General features: G+C 27.7%; 1 protein-coding gene across 3 annotated transcripts; it reads left to right on the top strand.

The window, feature by feature from the left end:
* The first annotated feature begins 1,499 nt into the window (after nucleotides 1-1,499).
* Nucleotides 1,500-22,028, top strand: LOC132943364 (proton-coupled zinc antiporter SLC30A1). Of its 3 annotated transcripts, none has more exons than XM_061012332.1 (9): nucleotides 1,500-1,730; nucleotides 19,410-19,608; nucleotides 19,737-19,859; nucleotides 19,930-20,170; nucleotides 20,617-20,748; nucleotides 20,819-20,944; nucleotides 21,059-21,237; nucleotides 21,344-21,580; nucleotides 21,651-22,028. In XM_061012332.1, exons 2-8 carry the CDS (start codon nucleotides 19,420-19,422, stop codon nucleotides 21,557-21,559), a joined length of 1,206 nt encoding a protein of 401 aa, XP_060868315.1. In that variant the 5' UTR covers nucleotides 1,500-1,730; nucleotides 19,410-19,419; the 3' UTR covers nucleotides 21,560-21,580; nucleotides 21,651-22,028. The 3 variants fall into 3 exon arrangements, with proteins under 3 accessions (XP_060868315.1, XP_060868314.1, XP_060868313.1); XM_061012330.1 differs by lacking the exon at nucleotides 1,500-1,730 and adding an exon at nucleotides 13,887-14,171; XM_061012331.1 differs by lacking the exon at nucleotides 1,500-1,730 and adding an exon at nucleotides 13,886-14,171 and having other exon boundaries at nucleotides 21,344-22,028.
* The last annotated feature ends 916 nt before the right edge of the window (nucleotides 22,029-22,944 follow it).

Here is a 22,944-nt window from a genome sequence, read left to right as displayed (position 1 = left end):
AATGTATAAATAAAATATTTCGGTTTCATTAAATCATTGCAGACACAATCATTTTGCATATTACATGTTAAATCGTAGAGCTGCCAAAAATATTTTTTATTATAATGACTCTATACAACTGATATACCCTCTATACCTATATTCATCTAACATTCAGTCACATTATGTTAAAATTTCATGAACACGTCATAACAATATAGGTAAGTACCGATATATACAAATTACTGCAATCAAATACAAATGCGTATGCCTAGTAGTTGACTTAATGCGTTTATGTGGAATATATAAATAACATATTTTGGTGCCATTAAAATATTTCAGGTAAAATTAATTTGCATAGGTATTGCATTTAAAATCGTAGGGCTGCTAAACACATTTTTATTATAACGACTATATACATATAGGTAGAGTAATATGTAGTGTCATAATATTATATCTTTAGGTACCTACTTATAAATTATAATTTATTCGACTTTCAACCTCCGAGTCGGTAGTCGGTACTTTCGTAATGTCAATCGTTTTATTGTTCTATTGAAATCTATTAATGCGTAGTCAAATCTCTGGATATTCTAAGAAATTTAAGATAAAAAAATATTAAAACAAACAAAATATAGGTACCGAATGTCGAACTGAAAACAATAACAAAACGTATCTGGTATCTATACGGCATTACAATTTACAGCTACCTACTTTAAAGACGTGTGTTATATTATATTTATATCGGAAGACATCGTATTAATATATTATTATTTATTGATGTATTATAATATTATGCCGGTGCCTACATTATAATAATATTATTATGACTTGATTATATTTTTTATGTAAACGAACTTGAGCCGAGGTTACGGCTATTTCATAGACCGTAGTGTCCACACCGCCGTATCACAGTGTTGTCGAGTATTATTTTCTATTATTCGACTCCGCCTCGAGCTATTTAAAAATGCGATTGCTCTGCGTGTTGCCAGTATTCTGGTCCGACGGCCGCCGCCCGGCCGAAACGAGAAAAATCCCTTGGAACACCAATCGTATTTTTGAACAGATGCGGTTTTACGCAGCAGCAAAACCGCGGTACATACGCGCAATATTATCTCCCAGAGGAAAATCAAACGCGGTACATAAATAAACATTCGATTTGTTTTTTCTGATCACTATAATATTACCTATTATTAATTATTATCATTAGTAATTATTACTTTCTATATATTATTATAAAAGTTTTACCCTCATCGTCGTGGGTGGACGACGAACGGTATTATATTATTATTATTACTGTCGGAGTGTAATATATGTTGATAATATAATAGTTGTGCATCGAAAAAACGTTCTATGATAATTATTGTATTAAAAAAACAACAATCCGGTTCCGTTTTCGAATTTATAATAAAAATGAAAAATACCATTGGCGCCGCGGCCGTTGCATTTTAGCTCGGTGTAAATGATTGTTATTTGGATGTTTTTATTTCTCACTCGTCGGGTGGGGAGAACAGGTTGTTGTGGTACGCAGTAGTAAAGAGGAGTGGCATTTGATGCATGCGAGCAGTTCGAGTTGTGACACGAAATCACTATACAGTGTTCACTACTTTTATAAACACTTACACTTTACAGTCGCACACGTGCGTACTCTCGGACTGCCATCGTCTCGTTAACATGTGTCTGTGTAGTGTCCGACGTCCGTCGTACGAGTGAAATCCAACGTCTAATGCTGCAGTAATATTGTTATACGAGAAGTAAGTTTTCGACCATATTATTATATTATTATTACTGCTATGAGTAATTAAAGTAACATACAATAATTAGTCGGACGTCGAACAATAATAAATAATACTACATAATAATATTATTTAGTAACGATGTTACCTATAACTAATATACCTATGTTTTATTCGCGGCGATTTGTCCGTATTCATTTTCGAACACAATATTATTACAACAGATTACAACTCAATAGTTATACCTGCCTATAAAATGAGTTATGTCCGATTTCGAATTTTGGCATAAATTTGTATCTATGCGTACCTGTATGATTTGTTATTGATATTATTTTATATAATAACTACCTACTACCCGGACACTGTAAATATATAAGATAATACCTATAACTAAAAAGTTATCACTTGTCTGACCGTCTGTACTATAGTACATGTATTTATTAACAAGTGGCTATAACTATAATATAATCCACTGACGATTGTGTTATAAATTATAATAATATATAGCCATGTATGTACATACCATATTATTATTCATAATATAATATTAAAACATGCACGTGACGCGGACCGTATTGTTCGGATACATAACATATTATTAAATGTACACATTTGTTTTTTATTATATCTTAGTGTTTCTTACATAAGCGCAAATCGTCCAAAAATATTAGGGGGCTTAAGAACCCAAGCAATTTTGGAGGGAGCAAAGCGTGAAGGTCCTTGCCCCTCACACACCACGTTTATAGATACAATGATACTCCTCCTTATAACCGTTACATATGATAAAAAAAAATTATATAAATTAAAGATTTGAATAAATATTGTACAGGGCTGTGCATTTGTAGCCAAATACTTTCTTATAGCTTTTTAGCTTATTGTAGCACTATTTTGAATTTATTTTTCATGTAAAATGCTTTTTAAAGTGAATTTTTTGAGATTTTAAATGCATTTTATAAGATTTTTCACTACATTAAATTCACACCCACAATTAAACAATTTATGCAATGTTTTTTTTTTCAGTAAAATAATATGTACAGTGAAACTTCCATAATACATTCACAAGGTCTCAAAGTAACGAAAAAAAATTCGTATTAGGTATACAGAATTCCGTAAAATAAAATAAAATACATTTGGTTCCTATTAAGTTTGCTTCTAAAAATATTTATAGTTAAACATAACATTTTGTTAATTTATTGGAAGTTCGTTGTATGAAAGTTTCACTGTTATTATAGGTACTTTCTAGTATTAGTATACATATTTCTATATGAAATTACGTGGACACTGGACACTTATTAATTAACTACCCACCCAGTACCCATAATATCTCTTTCCATGTGTATAATTGATATGTTCTATAGTCTATCTTGACCCATGATAATGGTACGCGTGTCTTAAGATTTTTAATTAGTATTTAAGATAATCACGAGATTCGGGGTGTTACCATTAAAATGCAGGGTACTAAGCACCCCTGTTATTTGCGACAATGGTTTTTTTTAATTTATAAAAACAACAATAGGATTTCTTAATTTATAATTGGTTTGAATCGTTTGAGAATAACTCTGAGCGACTGTTTTTTTGTTTTGTTTTACGTGGGAATGGATAATATACATTATTTATAGATTTTATTAAAATTAATATGTACACACTGTACGTTTGTACCATATTGATTAACGATTAAGACATAAAGTTGTAAATTGGAAGTTACGACAAGATTAATTGCTTATTGTTATATATTATGCAGCCACCCGTAACACACATGATTACTTCATTTTATTAGATATTAGGTATTAAAAAATGTAATAACGAGGTATACTAATTCTTTTTTATGTTTGAAAATTGAAATAGTTGATAATATTATGTTTGTGAGCTGGGTTCTGTTTAGTACCTACTTATTTTATCAGGGTGAAGATAATAATATATACCAGCAATTAAATAGGTACTCAGGTACCTATTATTTCGTTTTTTATTTGTTTAGTCTGTCTAGCTAGTAGGTTTGCTATTGCTAATATTAGTTTATATAATTAGATAGGTACACCGTACATATTAAATAATGAATTTATTTTTCAAATGTATACATCTATTATCTACTAATGACTGAATTTGAATATAATATGTATTATATTAAGCTTATTTGAAAAAAAAAAACTGTAAATTATACGCGAATTATATTAACCACTAAGATCTATCCTGAAATTCAATCAAACATTTTTTTCCAACAATTTTTTCTAAAAATGTTTAATGTACTAACTACTAATGTTTTATAAAATTTTAAATTCAAGACCGTTTAAAATATAATATTTAATTAATGGCTAACATACATTTTTTATGATTATATTGTACATTATATGTATTGTACCTATAATATATACATGATTTGTATGCCTAAGCTAACCCTCATTATTTTTTAATTACAAACATTTTTGTTCTTTTTTTATCAAACTTTTTTTTATAAAACTTCAAAATACTTATGATAATTATAATAATAATAATATTTGATATAAGTAAAGATTGTTTAATCTTCGTTATTGCTGTGTTAACTCTTCCTCGACAATACACATTATAACATTATTATTTTTTGACGACATACTGAAGGACATATTAATAAAATTATATACCTAATGCGTGTTAAAGTTTTGTATGTATAGTATATTAGTATGATGGGTTAACAGATTCGTAGAATTAAACGAAACTTAATTGGTTGAACACTGCAACTCCCACAGGCCACAGCTACTAGCTTTTGGAGGATTATAATGTATTCTGATCTATTTCTGTCCACGATCATCTGAAAATATTATTATAATAATATGATTTTGCATATTTTGTACACTAGGGTCTGCAAACACTATTAATACATATATTGTATATTATGTACTTACGTATTATTTTAAAATACACAAGAGAAAAACCAAGTATCCTTTAGGCTATAATGTATAATGTAAATTATTTTATTTTGACATGATTCCTCTAGTAATTTGTAGGTATTGATACCTACATATATAATAGGCAATTTCTTGGACTTATGATAGTGATTGATTCTATAAATTATTGCGTAATTGTATATTACTGTATTTACGTGATCATATAAAAATAATATATATTTGAATATTATTAGCTTTTAGACCTCATAACATGTAGGTACAAGAATACAAAACAATATAAAGTTAATGTTTAAAAAAAATAGATTGTATTTTACAATATATATAATAGATACGTCTATAATCTATACCTAATCAAAATGTAATACATTTTAGATTATATTCACATTTGAATGGTTCATGATAAACATTTTATCACTTATAAATTATAAGTTATAATTTTTAATAATAATATCTGAAACTTAAAGTACAAAAAAGTATGTCCATCATATTTTTGTACATGGTATTCTCAAAAGACTAATTTTAATTAAAATGATTAATTTCGAAATTTCTCTAATAGATGGACAAATGACTTCGCTAAACAATTCTGAATAATAATCAATGTAAATAGCGTAAATACTCTGTATTTTATTTTGTTACGTAATAGATTGAATACTCAAAAAAATAATTCATGAACAAAATCCTTGGAAAAAAGAAAATATTAGTAAATATATATGTAGTGGCTGCCATATTATAGTATACAATATTTTAATTTGTATGGTAAATCATGTATTACATTATTATTAAAATGCAATTCTTAATAATATCCAATTTAATAATAAATATATTAGGTATGCAACCAACCATTAAAAAAATATTTGGAGGTTTGAATTCAATTACAGTTACATAATATATTATAATATACTTAATATAAGTATTTAATCTATATGGATAATGCAAATGTGTAAAGACTTACAGTAGTATACTTCACTATGGTTATCCAAATCCATAGTATTACAAAATGTATAAGTGATTCCGGAGAAATCATTGTATCTTGAGCATAAAGAACTTTGATTTTAATTTTGTTATTTAATAACGAAAAATGAACGTAATTCGTAGGTAGGTACCTACCTAATATTTAAAGCGAAGGTAAATATAAAATATTTACATTATCTATATTAAGCTCTTTAAAATTTGTGAAAAATGTTGTTTTATGGATTATATTTTTATCTGCTAGGTACCTACTTAAATGAGATTAGTAACTACTAATCATGAATATAATATTTTTAATTTGAAATACAAAATAAAACTATTCGTAAACATCTTGTTAAATTGAATTAAGTCAGTAGTTAGAAAACGATATCTAAAATATTCTAAATTTGTTTTGTATGCAGGTACTTATATATTATAGTTTTACATTTTTTAATTTATATATTATAATAGACAATATTGTAATAGCGTCGAGATTAATTTTGAATTTTATATTCGAAATTTTAATAATTCAATTAGATAATTTTTTTTAAATATTGCGCATTTTAATTAAAATGTATAACATATAAAATAATTATTTATCAATTAACAAAGATAACATGAAACATTTTTCAAACGTGTTTGACTTTTTACCTTATTTTTTTTTATATGGAATACAAATAAAGTAATTGAAAATATTTTTGTAAATTTAAAAATATTTTATAAATATTTCAGTTCAAACGTCGTTATTTATGATAGGTGCAATAACATATTTAAATTTACAATGGTTTTTTTTTATCTTTAATGTAATGTCCGATGAAGTTTGAATCATTATTAATATTATATATTATGATTTACCTCGTGATTTACCTATAATGTGTATTAATGTTTTATAATGTACATTGCGTTATCAAAGGATCAAGTTCATCTAATTATTATTAATAAACAAAATATGTTATCATTAACAATTACAATATAGATATATACATAAATATTAAATATTAGGTACTATAACTATAATAAATTAAGGGAATTATTACATTTTACAATTTAGATACCAAATTATTTTTACTAATGATACGACAGTAAAGTATATTATACTATATACAGAATCAATATAAATAATAAATATATTATATTTATATTCTGTTTATATTGCCACTGTAATAAATAGGTTCCTACTTGATACCTACTAATAAGTATTCTAGAAACTTTCACTTGGCATGTCCTTTTCATATTATGTACCCATGTCCTATAACATATTATATGTACAAAACTACTCTGTTGACGTACATGTATTTTTATATAATAATAAATAATGCCCAATATATTATATTGTATAATATACACACATTATTGTATATCATAATTCATAAATCTTAATTCTTAATATTATCATCAATATAAAAAAATAGTCAGGTCTTGTTGTATGGACGGTTATCGATTCCATCGAAATTACCTTTTCACCTGTATAAGTAACTATTATCGATTAATGGGCTGTAATATCGACTTCACCAAACTTTTTTATATAATGTTGATTCTGCTTGTTCATATATTATTATTTATTATACACTTTTACTAAAAATTGTTGACGAGAGGCTTATCAAATTATATATGATTATTTACATTGAAAAAAACATACATACATTTAATTCGAAAATATGCAGGTATCGTCTTAAATATCAACTATCATCGAACAACTAACAGTTATGATTCGTTTCACCCAAAATTTAATCCACAATTCACTAAAGCAGTAAAGTGCGACCCAATATATTTTTGTTTTCACAAATTAAAAAATATAAACTAATTCATATAAAATTATTCAACATAAAAGTAAATAAAATCAGCAAATACAGAAATTACGAAATAAAATAAAAATATATAACATCAATTTTTAACTATTATTTAAACGAAACATTGATAAATTCACTTATATTAAGAGGATGTCATACCCGCATGTGTTGCCTCCGTCTTACAAATGTACAACAGTTTTTGCTATGTTGTACCTTGTACATTTGTAAGACTTACACACGTACGGCATACCAAATTTTCGTTCACTAGTTTCAATAGTGTGTTGTTAGTTTTGATATTACAGTGATTTAACCTATTATCAATTTTTATATAATAACATTATCTGTGCTTAAGCGTTGGCTTTTATTCGATATTTTAATTTCCAAGTGAGATATGAGCATTTTTAATTTTTGATATTTCACATACCCATATCTTACTTGAAAATGAAAATTTCGAAAAATCGGCAATGCTTAAGCACAGATAATGTTCTTACCTAAAAGTTTTATATAGGTCAATTCACTGATTGCGCACTGTAGTATCAAAACTAAGAGCACACTATTGAAACTAGTGAACAACAATTTGCTATGTCGTGCGTGTGTAAGACGGAGACAACAAATGTAAGGGTAGCGTCCTCTTAAACTGGTATCAAATCACTATTTTAAAAAATGACAATATCTGCTTACTATAATGTACCTACCTATATGCAGTGACGCAGGGATTAACCCCCCCCCCCCCACCACAAAAAAAAAAAAATATATATTCCTTATTGATTTAGATATATGCCGCCTGCTATGGGTTATTTTAAATTAATAGATTTATTAGGTGGACTGTAGCCCCCCCCCCTAATTTTAATCCTAGTTGCGCCTATACCTATATAATATAATATATTATATGGAATCGATAAGTGTTTAGCGGAATTGATAGTACCTATAACGGCGAAATCGATAAAACCCCTTTTATGTTTTTGACGACACTATTGAACTATTTTACAATTATTTTTCGTATACATTTCCGAGTGTCCCTACTATGTCTCTGTATCTTTTATCCCTGGGTTTGAACGGTAGGAGCGTAGAGCCACATGTTATGTACCTATTTCAATGTACCTACCAGTTATGCGGCGAGGCATTTTAATAATTACATACACTATTTTTTTTTCTTCCACGGGTGAAGACTGGAACTCGGGTATTCAGCTAGTATTTATAAATGATTAAGATTATCAATTATAATTTCTTATCACGGGACCCAACTGTCTCCATCCCTACCGGGCTATACCTAAAGGCTATAACAGAGGTGGCAAATTATTTTGGCAGATACGTGCCAAAAATTAAATTACCTTTTTTTTCCGAACGTGCCATTAAAATATTAGATTATGTAAAATATTATTTATAATATATGTATTATATTATATTGCGTACAGTATGTTGTCTACATTTTTAACGAATCTACATCTACTAATCTAATCTTTTCTGAAATACATCAACGATACAGAAAAAGTACTAATATTGTAATGATATTTATTATTAAAAATTAAAATAGGTTCTGGATACATATTATAATATAAATATTTTAATTTTTGCGTGCCCTCAAATTTTTTAGTGCCTCATCGGGCATTCAATGATTTTTCCATCCCTAGGCTATAGCTTATAGAGCATAAAATATATTACTTATAAATGCCAAATGCCTTTATAGAAACACGCGTTTTGGCCACCGTAAAAATGTATTGTCATAAGTCATAATGCACTGTAATATCTGTTGTGTAGGTTACATAACTACCACTACAACAATACCCTGGTCCTGGTGTAATTATACCTTAATCTATATGGCTGAATAATATATTATTATATAATATCATAGCGAGATTTTAATCACCCCATCACAGCCTCTATTAAGCGTATGCCATCCTCCGTACTATTACCCAGGGCTACGTGCAAGGTGTAACAACAAGTCCATAATTATCTAAGCAGATAATATACTGCTTATATTTTATAATATTATAATATATTATATATTATTTCAAATTTATTTGTATATAATATATGATACGCAAGTTACCTACCTAATAATATAATATATACCCTATACGCTTGCACACGCCGTATGATCGAGTTGAAGCGTCATCACTATACAATATTAATAATATAACATAATGAGATGGTCGGCTTGTTTTTCAAATTCTTCATATCTATATTTTTACTTGTCATATATATGAATAGATTTAACTTATCGTGCATTTTTTGTTTTGTTTTTGTACACACCATACATATTATATATTTCGTAATATACATTTTTAAAAACCACGTTGTTCGGACTGTGGCGTTATAAACAAACTGTTATACCGAGTATATTTTCTAGAGATTGTCTAGATATTATAATTTATTAATATAGTTTAGGAACGTTTAATAAAGAAAATAAATTAAAAACCAGTTATGGCCTTCAAAAATAAGGCGGGGGCAGCCGTATAATAACAATGAAAATATTTATTAATTATTAACAGTTCTTATTTATTCAAATTTAAGCATTTCAAAAATAGTTACACATTAATAAGATAATATGTATTAGTCTATGCATACTTCATAGCGGTACATACCCCGTCAATTGTACAACAACAACAACAAAAGTAACCCTGTGCCATTTTTTCAAATTTACTACAATTCTATGAAATTTGAAAATAAAATTTTATATTTTAGTTGCTACATTAATTATAAACTTTCTACTAATCTACTGACCGATACTTTCTATACAGGCCGCATTGAACTATGATTTTTTTATTTTATTTCAAATAATGTTATAATATAATTTTTAAAAAAACGCTTAAAATTGTATTATTTTTGATGATATATTATAAAGTTTGAGATTATAATATTAGAAAACGGAGTTTTATGCGGCCTGTAGAATATTACCCTCTATTAGTTAAAACAATTTTATCAAATTTGGTTGATTCTACAGAACAGTATTATTATTCCCGTAAAGCGTATTTTTGTGTAAAAATTACATTGGCACTGGGCGCCTTGAGCACATTGTGATAGTATTAATGCATGTAATTAATATGTAATGTATTCTCAATAAATGTCGCTTAACGAGTCCTTATAGAATATTATGTTTGTTGGTCGCTCATCCATTTCATTACATAACAAACCATGGTTATATTCGTACGCGATTAAGTTTCAATGGGATGTTATTGAACAAAATTTGATGTTTTCATTCAAGTATGTATATCGCGCGTTTGTTCGTAGCACTTTTATCATTTTATTTTTGTTTACAATATAAAAATATGGCGTTGTACACATAATAATATATATGTATATTGGAAACCATATTTGAATTATATATAGTATAATATAGATACCTGCACTCGAACGGTGATTTACGTACTACCTGTGTCCTTTTACTTCTTACCTGTCCTACCTACAAGCATCAACTCAATAAATGATTTATTTATTCAAGAAAAACGTTCAATAAATGGTATATCAATAAACGTCTCTTTTATATTATTTTTATTGTACTAAACAACTAAATATAAAATCTAGACACTTAACAACAAATTAAAAATAGGCAATTATAGTCTTTGTGAAAATAGATCTAGGTACTATAAAATGGATGCGTTGTGTTCTGTTACTTGTGTACCTATTATACTAGATAGTAGATACTATAACTATCAAATAAGAATAATATATTAATATTAATACGTCGCAGCATAATAAATATAGTGGGATCCATAATTTAAAGTATTATAAGTATTATAATAATTTTAAAAATATCTAAACGACAATGACACTAAATTAAAATAAAATACATTTTAATACTTTCGAGGTTTAGTGGTATCTAATATATTATTTTAAAATAATAATTAATATGTAGGAAATATTAATATATTATTTATTATTATACATATTTTGTTATTTACACAAACAAATAACGATTACTATGAAATAACTTTGTACAAGTACCTATATGCCGCATAGTTTTGCATTAATTTAATCTGAATGAACTGAATGAATGTAGGTAATCGTATTGTTTAAAAAATATTTTATTATTTTTAAGCAATACGTAATTTAATATTACTTATATATTTATACCATAAAAAAAATAGTATAACTGACCGTTTGATCGAGATAATAATAATAATAATAATAATATGTATACAGATTGAAAAAAATGATATAATGATATAAAAATATCTAATATATATTATGTATGATATATCATTATTCATTAGTGTTACTTAGCATTATATTGTCTAGACTCTAGAATAAAATATACCACACATATTATAAATATGTCTGGATGTATTGATGTAGTCCATAAGCGCAAAATATAACCCAAAGCTCAAAAATTAATTATTTCACAAGCGCAAAAAAATACCTTTTTAACCATAAACGCAAATAAATTTTACAAAAATAAAATGTATTTTATCAAAATCATAAAGTTATTAATTAAGCTTTTACAGTAATATTAAAATGAGTGAAAACATTAAAAATGTAAATTACATATTAGTAGAAATTAGTATAATTATAATGAGTACCTTAAATTAAATTTGAAATTTAAAACCCACAGTTTTTAAGTAGTCCAATCTGGAAATTTTTTTTCTATGTACAAGTTCCATGCTTTTATATTGGAATTAAATTTAGAGGTGCAATTTGTAGTTTTTCGTTCATTTTTATTGAATTTTTAAGTAAACTACTGCCTTTAAGCACTTCAATAATAAATTATAAATTGATGGGTGTGGGCGGTGTGGGTTATAAAATTGATCTTTCTGAAAATGACGGTAATATGATTCTGGACCATTGGTAGTATTTGGTTTGTTCGAAGGAGGCTCAGCCCAGATACCATATGGGTATCTCGTACTATCATATCTGCTGTAATTTCCAATACAATTTGATTAAGTCTGTACCAACCATGCCCTAGGTGAAACCAACAACATTTAATTTGTGCATTTGGAAAAATACGAAAAACGCCATTATAAGCAGATTATTCAAATTTCCAAAGTATATTTTGAGGTTTTAATTTTTTACTGCATAATTGTTTTATTAAATGCCATATTTTGGGCATAAATATCAGTTGTTTTGGATGGCAACATACAATGCACTACTTTAATGTACAATGATTTATGTAGAACATGTATAAAGTTTTTCAAAATGAGCGGCCAGCGGGACTGCAGATATAAAATGTTCCATCGCCTAAAATAGTATAACATATTTGCTAAATATTTTAAATTTCTCTTTGTCGTCAAAATTATAATTTTCGACTCTTCATCTTCTACCTTCTTGAGGAATTTGTTTCCAATGAAGTGTTTTATATAGTGTATTGGAAAAATACTACCTTAATATAATAATATATTATATTGCCGGTATGAAATATAGCATTCAAGCCGTAAACTGTTTGGGCGAATCTACCCAAAATGTGGCCTGTTTGGGCGAATAGTTATACACTAACTGTGCAAATAAGTATAAATAGATTTATAGGTAAATTATTTTATACATTGTATAATAATGTAGGTACCAACGTTTAAAAAATTATAAGAAAACATAATAAAAAATTCATAATGAACTCTCAACTTTAAAAAGACATTAGTATAGTTTTATTGTAATATACTGTCAAAATTAGCAAGTAGGTAATAAAACAAAATCATATACGATATACATAATAGAAATAACTAATAATGAACTCTATTTAAAAAAAAAAAAACAAAACGTTTACATCAAAATCACCAGATATTTATCTTACGCATAGGTAAAAATAATTTCATTCGGCCAAACTGTATATAATATAATAGTCGCCGAAATGGACTATTCATTTTTTGGTCAAAATTGTTACTTTTGTCCAAACGACCACCGCCCAGTATTAAGGACCTGAATAATATAGATGACTTTCATAATATGCACAGTAGGTCTTGGCTGGTTATTGGCTATCCGGTTATTGTGTATTAGGAAAATTAATATACGTTTAAAATTCCATACGTCGTTCTTCCAACCCTTTCTTATGAACTATAAAGTTTAGGTGGACCACTACATACTTAATGTTTTAGGATTATAATATGTATTATATGTATATATGTGGTTATACTTCTTTGTACTTCTCTTTTCGTTGTAATCAATTTAACATAATATATAAATGTAAATACGTTCAGACAATTAATAATGCTTGATTGTCTCATTGCCCACAAACCATGTTACTTCAATTGTATACATCGACTGAATTTCTGTGGATAATTCAAACAGCAGGTGCAAGTATAGATTTACATATAAGATAGAACCATTTCACTGCATTGTTGAGTATTCCTATTTATTTTGTTCGAAAATATTTAGTATGTGCAGTACACAAAAACCAACTTATAAAAATATATAATATATGAACAAGTTGTCAAATAGGCATTGGTTAAAAAGATATATCTACTCATAAAAATTAATTTGTTCAAATAATAATAAAAAAAACGAACATTATTAGTTATAAAACATAAATAATATATATAATCCTGATTAAGAAGGGGAATATATAGACTACAGTATGTAGAACAAACATAATATTATTTAAGTACTGTTAGTATATAGTTGCTAATCGTCCATGCGTGTCGATAAAAAGTGATTAGGAACAATAATTGTTATTTCTTTTAAGAAAGAACAAAATAGATGATAAAAAAATAAATGCTGAAAGCGAAATAACGTATTTTGTCACGTAAATCAACAAATCGGGTTTTTTAATATTTTTTAATTCCTACAGTTATTAAACGAAATATTAATTATAGCCAATCAATATCATTGCGGTGTTGAGTTATGAATTAGTCGATGGAACGCTTTCAACATCCTGTGCACATTTGATTAACATAATTTTCGGTACAATATATGAAGTAAGAACTAAAATTATTAAACTAAAACAAGATTTCACCAGATCTCGTGACACAGATTAAACTTTAAGAATTCAAATGTATATAGAATTTTGTACCTAAGTTACAATAATAATAGAATTTACTATAGGTAGTTATGTATTTATATTTTATTTCAACGAAAGTCAATATGCATATTATTCAAAACAAATGTCGATTAGTCATTATTATATGCAGTAAAATATATGATAACAATTATTACGAACATTAAAATGCATAAAACATGTATTTATAATGTATTTAGGTACAATGTATAAGCAGGTAGGTACCTACCAATGATTATGTCGCATGTATAGGTTTTATGAAAACTGATGCAAATTAGTAAAACAAAATGGTTTTGGTTGAACATAATTACATTTTAGTATTTTACTATACTAAATAGTAAATTAAATTACTAATGATTACTTTACTATTAAATTTTAATAATTTCATATTATATAATATATATATAATATTATAGTATACTAACAAAAAGATAATTTCATTAGATAAGTAACTGATATTATGTGCTTATAAATTATCCATTAGTCGTCTATATACATATATATGATGTGCACGAGTACCTACTCTTTAAAATCAATATATTAAAATGCTGATTGTAATAATATGTTATATTATTATCGTAGTATTCTAGCCATAAACCAATTCAGTATGTTTGAACTCTGAAGGTCATCGTTTGCCCAGACTACTGTTGAATATTTCACTACTTCGTTTTACTTACCTAATCATTTTCTTTTTTTTGTTACTATTTTGAACGAAACAATTATACTAATTAATAATGTCATAATAAATCTGAAAAAAACATACATAGGTAAACGTAAATTTGTATTAATTTATCCCACTGTGATACGTGAGTGTATAATACAATAATAATATCAAAAATCTACAAAACAATACATAAAAACAATAATCAAACTCTACTGTACCACAGTAAATAGTATAGATGCTTCTGAGAAAATAAATAGTATACGTAGGTAAGTATGGTTTAAAAATGTATTCATGAAAATAACTTTTTCTAAAATCAAAATTAAACGAAATCTATAAAATACATTAATCCGGTGCCGATTTTTTCAAATTTTCCGCAATTCTATAAAATTTGAAAATTTTTGTTGCCACCTTCATTATAATAGGTATTTTTTCACTTATCTACTGATCCGATACCTATTTAAGAGGGGTTGATATTATGTTGTATTGTTTCGAAAAAAATGGCTTCACTGGAATACCAAATAATTCTCAGGCCTTGTAGAATTGTCAGATTTTGATAAATATTTTTTTATCTGAAAGAAGAAGGCTTCTTACAGGCTACAATTAACTACGATTTTTTATTTTATTTTAAATAATGGTATGATATAAGTTGTAAGAAAAGCTTAAAACTGTATTATTTTTTAAAATGTATCAGAAAGTTTTTATATTTTATATGAAGAGATTAAAATATTGAAAAACGGAGTTCACTGCGGCCTGTAAAATATGTAACTATGAGTTAAAAAAAAAATTATCAAATTTGGTTGATTTTACAGAACAGGATCATTAGATTAGGTATTAATTATTCGTGTAGAGCATATTTTTGAGGACAAAAATATGATGTTGGCACCGGACGCCTCAATATCGCTTTTAATATAATATATTATTATTATCAGTTCAGTATTATTTTTAATATTAAAACACACAACATAATAATTATTATCTATTTACACTTAAATGTGTGCATTTTCTAAATTTACTCACATTTTTAATTATATGTATCTAACTATAGGTACCCGAACTTTTTGTTTTCTGATCAGAGATCATTTATTGTGGCATGCGTGCTGGTTGGTTTCAGAAAACCATTTTTGTGGTTGTATTATCATTGTTGCATTCTATATAAGGTACCCATCGAAAATCATCAAATTAAATACAGCAAATTATCCTGGAGATATTTATTTTTATAATAATTATCCAGTGTTAGATACGTCGTAGTTCGTTTAAAAATATTACTATACCAATAGCCAATATGCATTGTAATATTATAAATGGTATACCTACATTTTTTTCCTTCGGTTTGAAAAACGCATTTCTATAACGGGCTTACGACATGCCTGAAATTTGTGATAACAAAACCTTGACCTGTGAAAGGTAAGCAAGCTAGGCTCCACTCGGAATCGTTTTATGAAGATGATGATTTATCACAATTTTCATGCATATTCCATATTCTAAATAATAATATGGGTTGCACCAAGTCTCCGTTTCTTGTCCGTCGGTGCCTATTTTTGTTTAAGTTAAAGTATCAACTTTCGATGTTGAATAAAAATCACTTAAAAAATTAAAACTGTAACAACTATAATAACGTTATGAAATTAAACGAACTTTTTATGAAAATATTTTATATTAATTAGTATTAGTTCATGAATGATTTAGGAGTATGTTATGCGTATCTTAAACAAGTCAAGACTAAAATATAATAAGAGGATTATTATTATTGTATATGAAATCTGTATATAATAATTATTGTATTGGTCCATTATTGTAGGTCAAAAGTCAGAGCGTTATCGTTAGCTATTGATAAATTCATTACTTAACAAATGTTTCAAATATAAAATATATTATTAATTATTTAATATTGATGTATTTGTATATTGTATACACTGGTGCAACAGTGAATGGTTATAAAGTTAGCTTTTTATCAAACATATACGATGCGTGTATCTCAACGTCTGGTTGTGAGCTTATGCCACAATATGCCATATAGGTATTTATATTGAAATACTATTTAAAATAAATACGCCCTGATTGTAAAATATGTTATACCAACTATATCTACTAAGATACTAAAATGTGCTATTATAAGACCGTTAAGATTTTGCAAGTGGATTGGATACCTATTACACTGTATGTTTGACTATTTTTTATTCTTTATTAAGCCAAAACCAGGCCCATTTATATTATCAAGTGGTGCGATTAGGCTTCTGTAAACAAATTTAAACTCTTCCCGGAGTTAAGTCGGTTAACAGACTTGTGCTCATACCCATAGACGCAATTTCAGTTTTGACTTGGAGGGGCTTTACATATTTAAATGAAACAGATGATTGGGGGGGGGGGGCTCTGCCCCCCACACATCCTGTTCAAATACCTTTACAATATATTACTTTATGTAATATAATATAACATAATATAATTATCATTTTTTTTCACACCCACTTTCCTACATTTAATATAAGTAAGTATTATAATTTATAATACATCTATCTATTACTAAAATTAAAAATATTTTTACTAAAACAATTTACAACATTTAGGTACTTATATATTATATATTACAATTGTAACAGTCTATTCAAAATTGTAAAATCACATTATGTTCTGTGGGTGGATCCGATATATATTATGGAAAACATTCAAATAATGAATTGTTGTTTAAAATTTAGAAAACAATTTCTTCAGACAACGTTTACCGAATTATGTAGATTAGATAACTATTGGAGAATTTAATGATCTTGTAGCTCCTTCCCCCAAATTTAACCTATGCTCTACCAATATTGATGTCCAATACAATTAAAGTTTTTAGTGCGGAATTCTGTACGAATGTACGATATCGGAAAATGTTTAGTCAATCCCTATGCAAACATAATAAATAATACAGTGGAAAATTCAAATCAATGTTCATATCCAGTCGTTCTATGCAATTTATAGTATATATATATACAGTAGAATCCGCTTATTCGGGACACCTGCTTAATGGGGACATTAATGATAGTTCCGAATGAATGTATTGTATGTAAAATTCTTCGGTTAATCGGGACAGTCTGGATAATGGGGACAAATAGGTCACCGCCCGATGTGTCCTAATTAAGCGGATTTGACTGTATATACTATATATTATAGGCACACAATTTTAGCGATAAATTATTACACCCATTCGTCCTCGTGTTATGACTTGTACGCGTGCGTGTGCAGGTGTGTAAGTATTGTAATTTAGTAATTGTTACTCACAAATTATAACTGACTATACCTACACTCAAATTCGAGTATCTAACACTTTGAATATTTATAACATTGAACCCCTTAACTCAAGAACTGTCCGTATGTATCCACCAATACATGTTGTCGTGTATTATTTATTAATATAACGTTTACTGTTTTTTATTTTTATTTACCTACTACCTGTCTGGCAGTAAATTACGAAAAAAGTCAGTAAATATTGTACGACACATCAAATCTTTTCTAGTAAGAAATAGGTACTTTCCGTAGCCGATTTTCTAATAGCCCACGGTCTTCTTGTCGTTGTGTGTAGTATACTGTAGTGTATAGTGTATTATATTTAGTGTCCTTATAGCTATTATTAGTATTGTTGTTCTACTAACATTATGACTGTAAAACATATAATGTGTATCAAACCTAGCTCGCATGCAAATTCGTCTAGTTTAGAATGTCCGAATTTTATTATTTTTGATAGTTTTAAGAATTCGTTATTATTGCAAATCGCTAGGCTCTTTCATAGTATACAAATGTAATAATTTCACAAATAACTACATTTTTATAGATATGATAATAATTTTTAGATTCTGAGCAGAGCGACCGAATTGTTGGTTCTAAAATGATTTGGACTTTTTTTATGGGGTTTCTCAGAAGCATATTTTGTAGCAGTAATAAGGTTCAAAGTTTCGTTATGCAGTGCTACCTCTATATTGACTAGGTATTAGATTGGAAATTGATTTGTATACTTTAAAAAGGTAATTTTAAGAGTTGTCCAGTAGCTTACTAGAAAACGGTAGATAATTTGCAATTAACAGTACAAAAAATAAAGGGGAAGATGTTGAAGCATAATGCACTAGTTTTTACACAAAAGCTTGATCTTTTTCCGAATTTTGTGGGTTACCTGAACTTTACCTAGAATTAACCTATTAAATGCAATTATCAAATATTTTTTATACAATATGCCTCCAACAGTAACCTACCATATCCATACAACTTCGAAATTCCTTCTTTATTTTTAATTTTAATATTATCCTACCTATACATAATCGTACACAATTATATTGTAATTTAAAAAAACTCGTATTACCTATATATTTTATCAATTTAATCTTTTTCCAGCAAACGAAGCTTATTTAAACATATATTTAAATAATATATAAATACTATATTTCAAACCTATTTAAAAACTTTCTTACACTATTTTCGTGAGTACAGAAAAATGTTTATTTATAGTTCATTATTTTGTTTCAGCGGTTTTAAAATGTCTATCAAAAAAGTGCTCCGCATTTTTAATCCTCATGCAGTCCACATGGTCATTCTACTAATGTTATGTTACTTCTTAGTGCAACTAGTTTTCAGTCATATATCGCATTCACTCACCTTGCTCGTCGACTCGTACCACGTGCTTTGTAAACTAATATACTTTTTTGGATCTGTACTATGTATTAAGGTGACTATATATTATGTATAAATTATACTTCCGAATTTATTATGCAAACGGCTTTGCTGTTCATGATTAATATTTAATAATATATAATACATAACAATTAACAAGTGGAATTGTGTGTTATATTACAGCACAATGATTATGAAGAGGTGTGTTCAAACGAAGGTTGCGCGGAAAAGATCCTTAAAGCGGAGGACGATTCTCCTGAGTCCAACTTGACAGTATCCAAGTCCGGTCAAATATCGTCTTCCAGTGTGAATATTGCCCATTATTCATCGGGGATTCGTTATATTTTTATCGCCATTATTTTTTCAAACTCTACAGTGCGTGCATCGTCATCCCGAGAAGAAGTTAAAGAACACATTTGGATGGGCAAGGATCGAAGTGGTCTTAATGCTCGGCGGTTGCGTGTTTTTGGCGTCCCTTAGTTTCTCACTGGTGGTCGAAGCCATTCAAACTCTCATACACATCGACCATCAAGATCCAATGCATCAACCGATATCAGTGTTCATTATCGGTCTTGTTGGTATACTCATCCACGGACTGTGTTGTTTATTACTTGGAGGTTAATAATAACTATATAATCTGAACCACACGTGTATGATATTATTGTCTATACCATTGACGCAACTATTCTTAGTAAGAGGGGCTTAGCCTCCATTTTTTTTTATATTTTCAAGCTGTATTTATTTTCGCTACCCCCCCCCCCTCCCCCTCAATCATTATTTTATACTTAGTTGCGCTAATGGTTTCTATTCTATACTTTTAAAAATTATGATGCAGGGTAAAACTTATTATCTCGAGAAATATCAGGAATTTTAATTTTTTATAACTTTTAAGAATTTATTACTTATAACTTATTTTAAATTTGTCTGTCATACTATAAGTATTTGTTCTAAAAATTAAAAATATCTTATATTTTTCGATGATTTAATGCCTGTTTAATGATAAAATAATCACCCTGTAAAAATAATATTTATGTTTTACTAAATGGTTAATTTTTTAACGCAGGTCCGGTATCACAAAACACAAGAGTTCCTGACGAAGAGAGCGCTAATGCTCTTTTGAATCCTGGTCTATTGCTGAAAAAAAAAATACAAATTAAAAACTGCAGTCCAAGAGAAATATGTCGAGATTTAGTTGGTAGAATATTTTTGTAAAAGATAAAGGAAAGCAGTAAATTTACAATAAAATAAATAAAATATTTGTCTAGGTTGTACAATGGTGATGATATGTTCGATCATCGTAATATTCACAGACCCTAGCATAGCAAAGTTTGTTGATCCTGGAATTTCAATCATATCGGCTGTGATATTGCTCTACCTCAAGTATCCAAATAGTGAGTGGTTTTGTCACATATAAACATGATTCTCCGGTCTTAAATATTCACATCAGCTGTTCTAAAATATAATTATATTATATTATAATGAAATGTTAAATTTTTATATTTTAGTGAAAGAATCATGCCTGATTCTTCTTCAGACCATGCCCGACCATATGAACATTGATGCCATTTGCAAAAACTTGATGAAAACTTTTCCAGACATAGTAAACGTACATGAACTCCATATATGGCAACTGACTGAAGATAAAATAATATCTACTGCACATATTATGTTTCTTAACCCTCAAGTAAGATAAAAAATATGTTACTTTTTTTAATACCTATACATAATTTATGTAGATGATTTCTTTTGGATTGAATTAATTAATAATTGTAACTTTTTTTCGTTTCAAGGATTATTTGAGAATAAATAAAGCGGTTGTTAACTTTTTCCATGAAAATGGCATTTTAGAAGTGACTATTCAACCAGAATTTTTCAAAGACGACCACAATATACAAATGGTGCCAGAGTATGGTATGGGACAGTGTTTGGTTCAGTGCAATAACGTCGAGTGCTTCGATAGAAATTGCTGTGAACCAGATGAGATTGAATCAATTCAACATTGTTAAGATTTAAAAACAACTTCATAGGTAAAACATACGGTTCACATTCCGATACAGCGATACGTAGTGTACATAATATTTATTCTGTTTCTTTTAGAGTTGAAACAATTGTCTTGCTCACCAACATTAATCATTATTTGATTAACCTTTACAAATATTCAAAAAGTAAATATTTAAAATTTGATTACCTTATAGGTACTTATACCATGTGCAAATGGGTTATATTGACCTTATTATTATAATTTTTTTTAAAATGGAAAATGCGTTCCTATGTGTACTCATAATTGTGTGACTGTGAATGTATTTATACTGAATCGTTATTAATTATTGTTTAACGAATACAAAAACGTATTTGTTTTTATTATAATTTTATTTTGTAATATAAAATGTTATTGAAAATGACAAATACAAATTATATGTTTCACTGATTGTAACATAATATTATTATAATACATTATACATTTTTAAAGCTTTATTTAATAACCACATTTTTTCCAGAAAGTCCTATGGTAATAACTTTATGATTTAGATTTGATATAATATGTAGTAAACAATTATGGACACTTCATGGAGTTCAAAATTTGTAATAAAATATGGGAATATATAAAATCTATGGACTATGAGAGCAGCATAACGATGTCCAAACTTATCAACAACAGTAATGGGCCCACTAAAGTCTAGATAAAAATATTTGGCAATCATATTCATAAATATGACTAAATAATGTCTAATACTCTAATGGATCTCACTGTGTTAGAAAATGGCAATACTTGAATGTCAAATTTCATTGTCCAATCTGCGTGAAAATTAGTAGCAAAATAATAAATATCATAATTAATTAACTTAAGAGGACACTACACGGACATTTGTTGTCTCCGTCTAACAAGTGTGTAACATACCAAATTCACAATCAGCAGATCATGTTTAGCTTCTTTAGTTTAAAAATAGGGTGAATCTTGAATAAAGATATCTTTATTATCTATGGAATCAACCTATTATGAAACTTGATGATAAGAATATTATTTTTTGTGATTATATGTGTGTTTTTTACGATTATTCGGTTTTTAAGTGAGTTATGAGTATTTAATTTACATTTACGCTAACGACAGGCCAGTGCGCAGGATTTCAGAATGGGGGGTGTTTTGAAAAAAAAAATGTATAACATAGATACATCAATAATTAGCATAACAAGTTGGACATAATATTTCGATGTTTGAGGAAGCGATCTTGAAGATGAGTGATAAATAAATCATGATATGGTATGTAAATAATAATTGTATGATAATCTGCTTCGGTCGCTTCGGAGTCTGTTATAATGTTAGAACGGTTAGTTTGGCGTGATGCAAGTCTTGATTTAGTCACAGGTATATTGTACTTTTTACAAATATCCT

The sequence above is a fragment of the Metopolophium dirhodum genome, chromosome 4 (assembly GCF_019925205.1).
Source record: "Metopolophium dirhodum isolate CAU chromosome 4, ASM1992520v1, whole genome shotgun sequence".
Taxonomy (NCBI): domain Eukaryota; kingdom Metazoa; phylum Arthropoda; class Insecta; order Hemiptera; family Aphididae; genus Metopolophium; species Metopolophium dirhodum.
This window is presented reverse-complemented; position numbering and strand designations above follow the sequence as displayed.